This window comes from Pteropus alecto, unplaced genomic scaffold (genome assembly GCF_000325575.1).
Source record: "Pteropus alecto unplaced genomic scaffold, ASM32557v1 scaffold5, whole genome shotgun sequence".
Taxonomy (NCBI): Eukaryota; Metazoa; Chordata; class Mammalia; order Chiroptera; family Pteropodidae; genus Pteropus; species Pteropus alecto.
In genome coordinates this window covers 32,224,029-32,232,523 of record NW_006441953.1, presented here as the reverse complement: position 1 = coordinate 32,232,523, position 8,495 = coordinate 32,224,029, and the positions used below count along the sequence as shown (strand labels likewise).

General features: G+C 54.5%; 1 protein-coding gene across 1 annotated transcript in view; it reads right to left on the bottom strand.

The window, feature by feature from the left end:
• TNIP2 (TNFAIP3 interacting protein 2) overlaps window positions 1–8,495 on the bottom strand; it is a 16,532-nt gene that overhangs the window by 2,429 nt on the left and 5,608 nt on the right. The window contains 5 exon segments of the mRNA XM_025051841.1: window position 1; window positions 3–190; window positions 541–630; window positions 2,050–2,343; window positions 8,294–8,491. The exon segment at window position 1 is cut by the window's left edge and continues 51 nt beyond it. Of these exon segments, the coding sequence (XP_024907609.1) occupies window position 1; window positions 3–190; window positions 541–630; window positions 2,050–2,343; window positions 8,294–8,491 (771 nt within the window).

Sequence of the window (8,495 nt, the reverse complement as noted above, 5' to 3'; positions counted from 1 at the left end):
CCGCGCACTCGCTCATGCGCGCCTCCAGCTGCACGTTGAGCCGGGAGACCTCCTTCCTCAGCAGCTCGGGGGCGGAGGGCCCCGTGGGCCCCGGGGGGACCTGCAGCCCCCTCAGCTGGGCCTGCAGCCCCCTCACGTACTCGTCCCTGCTGGCGTCGTAGCGCTGCCACCTGGCGTTGAGGTCTTCCACCTGAGGAGAAGGCCGCGCTCGCTCTGCTGTCAACCGTGACACCGCTTCTTGCGAGTGGCCACGGTGTCCCCTCATCTGCCCACAAGCAGCCTCTTACGGGTGGACTCGGTGCCGGTTTTCTGCCTTAAAAGCTGCACTGGACACTAATTCCTGTCCCCCCTTTACTGACGCGTGAATTAACTAGGGATAGAAAGTGACAGGACGGGCTACGGGTGTCCTTTCAGGTGAAAAAGTCATGTTTCTGAGGACCGTGTGTATCTGCCCAAGTGGCCTGAGGACGGGGACAAGCCCTGAGCATGGACCCTGAGTTCATAAGGGGGCTTCTTCCCGAACGAATGGCAGACGCTCACGTGAGTCACTTTCTGTTTCAACAGTCGGTTTTCCTCCTGTAACTTCTCCACCGCCACCTGGACAGAGGCATCCTTGCCTGGACAGTGTGGCTGCATGAGAAAGGGACAGAGAAGACAGTGGGTCACCACATGTGACAGTCATGTGCGGCAAGAAGGAAGGAAGCCAGAGACAGGTCACAGGTGCCATAGGTAGCGGTGTGCATTCGGTGGAGAGGCAAAGCAGAAACAGTGGGGGGAGGGGGGAGAGGCGCGACCTCATCCTGCCCAGCCCCCTTCCCCCCACACACACACATACACTGGGGCCAAGCCAGACACCCTTCCCAGCGGACTTGGGGGCAGGAAGCCCGATGGCACTGCGCCGGACAGCAGCCGGCCGCAGAGTGGCCGTGCACCCACTCACCTCCTTCCAAGCCCGCAACAGGCAGGCTCAACCTCACTGATCTGTATTCGGCAATGTGCCCCCCACACATGCTGTCAGGGGAACCACGCCTGGAAGCCACACCCCAAAGTGACCCCAACAGTGGCCGGCAGACCTAGCATTTACCACTGCAGCTCACCGGATGCCGGTGACTGTTTTTGCGAATTCCCCTCAAATGACAAAGGAAGTGCGTGTCCTAACCCAGCTGGCACTGGGGAAGCCCCAGGTGACTCAGCTGCGTCCAGAGCTGGGAAATGACACTGACTGAGACACGAAATGCTGCCAGCCCCTGCTGCAGGGCCCGCACCCGCCCAGGCCGCCCACCACGTGTGGCTCCTTTCGGATCCCCAGAGGGAACTGACAGCGTGACTCAGTCTGCCGAGCACACCGCCCTCCCAGACCACACGTTCTCTCGTTTCTGAAACACTCGTCTTCCTGAGGCTCCCTTTTCGTGGAATCCGCCCAGCTGGGACAAGCGGCCTGGGGGTCACCGCGGTGCCAGCCCGGTGCGGCCAGGCAACCGCCACTCTGCTCGCTCGGCTCCCGATGCACCCCGAGGAACCCCCGGGATGGCCTGGTGGGGTTCCTGGTGCTGAAACCCTCCTACCAGCCCTGCTGGAGCCACAGACCAGACGCAACCTGGCTGGGGCCCACCCGGAACACGCGCCCCGCACACCCTCACCCGCCTCACGAGGGGCCGGAGCCCCGAGGACAAGCAGCTCTCCCCGTCAGGGCAGGGCAGGCCGTGCTGCCGGCCCCGACGCGCCCAAGCCGGCTTCAGAGGTGGCAGCCCGCCTGGCTCCCGCGGACGCCGGGGCCCAGGAAAGCTGCGCTCGCAGGCGGTTCGGGGGGCTGCCGCGTCCTCCGCTAAGGCGGACGGGACCTAAGTGCCTTGTCTCCTGGGGGCGGCTGCTGAAGCGGGCCGCCTGCTCTGTCACACTTTGCAAGTTCCGCCACCCTGCAGGAGCCACTGCATGGCGGGCTTTGCCTCGTCCGTGGGGACGGAAGTGGGTTCCCGAGCTCTGTGATGCCGAGGGACGCCGCCCCACCCCAGGACGTCCCCACTGTGACCTGCCTGCACCACGTCCTACCTCGGGGCTCCTCTCCCGCGCGTCCCCCTGCGCGTGCTGTCGTTCGTCCAGACACTTGACCAGATGCTGGCACATGTGGGCGGTGGCGGCCAGAGTCCTCCGCAGCTGCTGGGTCTCGTCGGCCAGCGAGCGGCACAGGAGGACGCTGGCGGCCCGGGCCCGCTCCTCCTCGGCCACGCGCCCCCGCAGCAGCGCCACCTCCCGCTCCCGCTCCCGCTCCCGCCCCGGCTGGCCACGCAGCCGCTGCGTCTCCCTCTCCTTCTCTTCAAGCTGCTCAGACAGTCTCTCGATTTCCTAAGTGGAAGATTTAAAAATCAGTTACTTGATCGGAGACAAACGTTCATAGAGCAAAAGGAAGCTGACACGGACCGTCAGCGACGACAAACGCGCACACTCGTTCAGAGATTGGGGTCTGGAGTTTTCAGGATAGAACTCCTAAACTTCACCTGACGTTGTCTTCGCGAGCAAGCTCACACCTGTAGACGTGATGGGCGGCCCTTCCAGACACTCTTGATGGGAAGGGTAGAAACCCCACTGTGGCCGGCGGCCCCCAAAAGGTATGTCCCTGTCCCGCATCCTTGGGAATGTGACTTTATTTAGAAATAGTCTCTACAGATGGAATTAGATAGGATGAAGTCAAACTGGGCTGAAATGGACCCTCATCCAGTGCCTAGTGTCCTTGTAAAGAGAGGAGCTTGGGCACGTGACAGGAGGCCGTGTGAAGACGGAAGCACAGCTGTGAGCCCAAGGACGCCCCAAGGGTGGCAGCCACCCGGTGGCTGACAGAGGCTGAGAAGGACCCTCCCCCAGAGCCTCAGAGGGAGCCCGGCCCGCAACTCCCACATCTCAGGCTTCTGGAACTGTGAAAGATTTAGTTTTTGTGGTTTTAAGCCCCCAGTTAAGCCACAAAGGTGCTTATCACTGCAGCTCTAGGAAACAAATACACCCACCTGCAATTACTTCTTTAAAAAAAAAAGTACTTAAAATTACAATTTGCTCTACGAGGCCCTAATTTCCCACTTTCAAAGCTCCGGCATAGACAGCGCCTCAGGGAGGCACACAGGGAGAGCAGTCTGTTCCCCCTGAGCTTCCTGGGGAGGAAGTGGAGGGAAGAGGGTGTGGCCCCTATGAGCAGGGACCTGGGACTTCTTAGCACTTCTCAGTGAAATGAGAAACTGGGCAGTACTACTAAGGGACCCTGAGTGGTCATTCCCTTAACTGTTTGAAAACAAAAACACGCACAAAATTCAAACATACGGAAGAGAAAACGAAACCTTGAATTCCGTTCTTCCCACCAGCCCCTCCTCCGTCCCCAGCTCCACTCTGCAGAGGCAGCTACTATTCACTCTTTGGGCACTAACCTTTCCAGAACATTCTAAGCACCTAGAACACATGTCTCTACACAAATGGGTCCTACAGCAACGCTGTTCCTTGCCTTGCTTTCCCCTCCTTGGCGAGGGACCTTATCCCACCTGCCTCGTCCTTACTGGTGGCCTGGGATTTACAGATCACACGTGGATGGATGGATGCACAGCTGCTTCCTGTCCTCTGCAGACCCCTGGGGAATGCCCGAAAGTCGCATGGCTGGGTGGGCCAGACAGTGGGGCCACCCCTGCACACAATCGCCCTGTGCCTCTGTGATGGCCTGTGACCACATCACCTGACCAAGTGCCCCGCAAACCTTCTGGAAATCTCGCCCCCTCTCTCCAGAAATTTCTAGGCATCCCTTCGTACCCACTTTCCTTGGATGCCACATCCAGAACCAGTATGATGGGGCACTTTCCCATGCGGGAACCGACGACGGCCTCAACATAAACGCTATAAACGGCACAGAACGCCAACTCCCAGGGAATCTCAGGCCTCGCCGCGGGCGGCGTGTGTGGTCTTGAACCTGACCGCGCAAATCTAGGCCTGTGTCTTGGCCCTGAATTTGTTTTCTTTAAAAACTGACCACTTTCTGAAGGCGTTACCAGCTGGCCGAGGGCCCTGTCCCACGTCCTTACTCTGGACAGCGCAGCAGGAGGCTGCCCCACGGCCACCCCTCACCTGGCCCCGTTCTCGGCTAGCCCTGTAGCTTTGGTGCTGGTGGGATGGAGTGCCTGGGTCGCCGACCCGTTTGCCTCGCTGGCCCAGCCGGCCTGGTGACCACGCCAGGGGCTCGGCCGTGCGCAGAGGAAACAGTGCCAAGGAGAAGTGCCCTGAGTGCACTGTCATCACATCTAAAGTTTTCAAACCAAAATCTGGTTTTAGCAGCATGGCAGAAACGTGTCTATCTGATGCTGAAGTTCACTCAGCGTAAGTGCGTCTATGTGTAAAACGACACCCGCGTATATACAAACATGGTATGAGTGCAGACAGGAATTCTAGAGATGACAGTACCGACGAAGGCTGGTCTCCTGCGGAACTTCTCAGTGCCCGTGGCGACCTCGGCACGGGCGGCTGAGGCCGAGCCTCGCACACACCCAGCCTGCGGTCCCTGCGCACCCGAGGCGGCTCCCATCTCCTAAAGCTGGAGGAATGTGGTGGCTCATCCGCCAAGTGCCTTTGTCCAGTTAGTGACAGTTCTTGGCTTGCACCCACAGACAGGAAGCACGGAAGTCAGCAAATGGGCTGACATCCCCTGGGAGGGCCTGTCACTGGGACCCGCGGGTCCACAGCTCCAGGCGCAGGACACAAACATATAAACAATTCTATTAATAATCTGTGGACCAGCCTTCAAAATAAGAGGCACAGCCTCTAGGCCTTCGTCCCTGTATTAGTCTGCCCGGGCCGCCATGACAAAGTCCACAAAAGTCAGCACGTGCCCCTCACCCACCACGGCAGCAGCCACCCACGTGTTCCTGGAGCAGCCCACACCGCAGGGGCCAGGTGGACAGAAAAGAGTCCTCCAAACACCGGGATCCGTGCTCCGAGGGGCGACTGCTGCTTCTGATGACAGGTGCAGGCGGGTAGGCAGGGAGCCACTGTTCTTGCCCTGCCCCCTTGGTGCGAGTCCCTCCCCTTCCAGCCAAAGTGACTTTCGTGGGACTTAAAGGGCTGGCACCCCCTTTGTCCCTTTTCGTTTTTCTTTTTCCCATTTTGGAAGCCAGACATTAAAGACAAACACATTCGAAAGCAGCTGCAGCTGAGGGGGAATTAGACAGTGACTCTGGGTGACCAGGGACAGGCGCAGGCTCTGAAAGACCTGAGGAAACCTTAAGTCAGTTCTCAGGCAGGTCCTTGGCACAGAGACACCTGACGACAAAGAAACGACAACAAAACCCTGGGAGGGAGAAGCGTCTGACTCCCAGAGATGCCACGTTATTAGACCCAAGTGTTGTCTGTAACAAAAACCACAAGGCATGTGGACAGGAAAACGTGGCCATTCAAAGGAAACAGAAGCCGTCCCTGAAAAAGATCCGACGGCAGGTCTCATAGACGAGGGCGTTAAACGACTGTCTTAAAGGCGCTCGAAGAACTAAAAGGTGTGGACAGAGTCAAGAAAGCAGTGTGCAGCCGAAATGGAGATATGAACAGAGAAAACCTAAAAAAGTTCTGGAGCTGAAAGTACAATAACTTAAAGATCCACTAGAGAGACTCAAAGGCAGATCTGAACAGGCAGAAGAATCGACAAACTTGAGGACAGGACAATGGAAATGATCAAGACTGAGGAACGGAAAGAAAACAGACTGAAGAAACGTGATCGGGGGGACACCAGCGAGCAGGCCAACACATACCCAGTGGGAGTCCCAAAAGGAGAGAGAGGCAGACACGTCTGAAGCAATGACAAACCTTCCCCAAGTCTGTGAAAGATACGAATATAAACATTCAGGAAGCTCAACACTCTCCAAGTAGATGAACTGAAAAAGACCAACACCAAGACATAAGACGATCAAACGGCTGAAAGCCAGAGACAGCACTTTCTCCTCAAGTGCACACGGGACGTTCTCTGGCACTGACCACATGTTAGGACGCATGTTTAGGCTCGACAGATTTTAAAAGATAGTTATCATACAAAGTATCATCTCCACAACAGGATGAAGATAAAAACCAACAACAGAGGTAAACCTGGAAAACTCACAAAATTGAGGAAATAGCATACTCTTCTTCAACCAATGGACCAAAGAAGAAATTGCATGGAAACCAGAAAACACTTAGAGATAAAGAAAAATGAAAACACAACATAACAGAACTTCATGGGATCCAGTGAAAGCTTGTTAAAGAGAAAATCTAGAGCTATAAACACATTTAAAAACAAGAAAGGTCACCAAGCAACATCCCTAACTTTACAACTTAAGGAATTAGGACGAGAAGAACAAACTAGACCCAGAGCTAGCAGAAGGAACTAATAAACATCAGAACAGAAATAAGTGAAATGGAGAAACCAAAAGTTGGTTCTTCAAAAAGGTCAACGAAATTGAGACTAAGAAAAAAAGAAACATGGTTCAAACTACTAAAATCAGAAATGAAAGTAGGGACAGTACTACCGATTCTACAGAAATAAAAAGGATTATAAGAGAGTGTGATGAACAACTATACAGCAGCAAACTGGATAACCCAGATGAAATAAACTCTTAGAAGCAAAGCCTACCAAGACTCAATCACAGAGAAAGAGAAAAACTAAATAGACTTTTAACTGCCAAGGAGGTTGAATTAGTAATCGAAAATCTTCCCCCCCCCCCCCCAAAAAAAGTCCTGGAACTGATGGCTTCTCAGGTGAAATCTACCAAATATTTAAAGAATTCATACCAATCTTTCTAACGTTTTTCCCCCAAAAGAGGAGGGAACACTTTCTAACTATTTTGATGATGCCAGCATTACCCTGATACCAAAGCGAGACAGACACTACACAAAAATCGCAGCGCGATATCCCCCGTGAACACTGATGCAAAAATTCTCAGCACAGCACCATCAAACCAAATTCGGCAGCACAGCAAAAGGATTATGCACCGTGACCAAGTAGGATTTTTTTCCTGGAATGTAAGGATGGTTAAACCTACAAAAATCGATCAATGGATGTCAATTAGATTTACTGTGGTGAATATTTCACGATATATACAAATATCGAATCATTATGTTGTACACCTAAAACTAGCATGTTTCATGTCAATTGTATCTAAAGAACAAAATTAACGAGAGCAGCAGCATTATGGTGTGGAAACTTAAGCTGCCTTAGTTCCGGCTCGTTCTTCATCCCCTCCCCGCTGCACATCCCTCCACCCCCTTTCACGACTTGCTTCAAGGGGTGACCACTGACGTGCGTGTGTGATCCACAGTTCGAAGGGCAAGAATTGCATCCTGACCACCATCTCTGCCTTCCTAGCCTAGTGCTAGTTAGAATGTGCCGTTAACACCATAACGTAGTAAACAAAGGTCGTCAACAGTTTGCCCCCAAACTAACTTTACGGCCACTTCCTGTGTTACTCTCTACAGACTCTGCACTCTAATTACACTGGATTAACACTTCTACGGAGCCTGGCACAACTCTGATACTGTGCACGTCCTTGTGAAATGGATGTACTGTACTCGCTATTGGCAGAGATGGAGAGACATAACCCAAGTGCTCACACACGTTCCACTCCCACAGGAAGGTGCCCGTAAATGCAAGCTCAGTAAACACCTGAACGGCAGCGGCAGATGCCACATCTTCTGAGCACCAACTATGTGCGAGAGTACGCTACGTACTTTATACACGTTAAATCCTGCGTTCATCACGACATAAAACTTGCAATGTGATACATCTGTCCTACATATTTTTCACAAACGCAATAATTATTTCTACGTCTGTTTGCTCAACTAGGATACGAGCTTCGTGAAAATAGAAGTCTGCCTTTCTTGATCCTTTCTGCACTGCCAAGGCCTAGCAAAACATCTGGCAGGGCATTATGCCAGGTGAATAAGTCAGACAGAGAAAGACCCACACCATACGGCTTTACTGGTAGGCAGACTCTAAACACAATCAACAAAGCAAACACACTTACAGAGAACAAATTGATGGTTGCCAGATGGGAGCGGGGTGGAGGGCTGGGTGAGAAGGGCGAAGGGGAAACTAACGCGGGGCCAGGTGTGCCAGCGGCAGATGGTCCCGCAGCTTCACTAAGCTACTGTGTACCAACTACGTTTAAATAAGTCTTTTAAGGAGAACCAACACAGACACATCCCTTAGACCCAAAGTGGGCCTCACACCCCTCAGAAGCCAACACGGCCACACACCCCGTTCAAAAGCAGGGGACACACGCCCCTCACAGCCAGCACGGCGGCGCACCTGGCGCAGCGCGGCCTCCACGGCGCCGCCCTCCCGCTGCCGCAGCTGCTCCCGGAAGCGCGCCACCTGCTCCAGCAGCGCGTCCACGAGCGAGGGCGCCGTGTCCCCCTCGAGCGCGGCCAGGCGGGCGCGGAGGCGCTCTATGAGGGCGTCTCGGGCGGCCAGCTGGTCCTGCAGGCGCCTCAGCCCCTGCCCGGCCTCC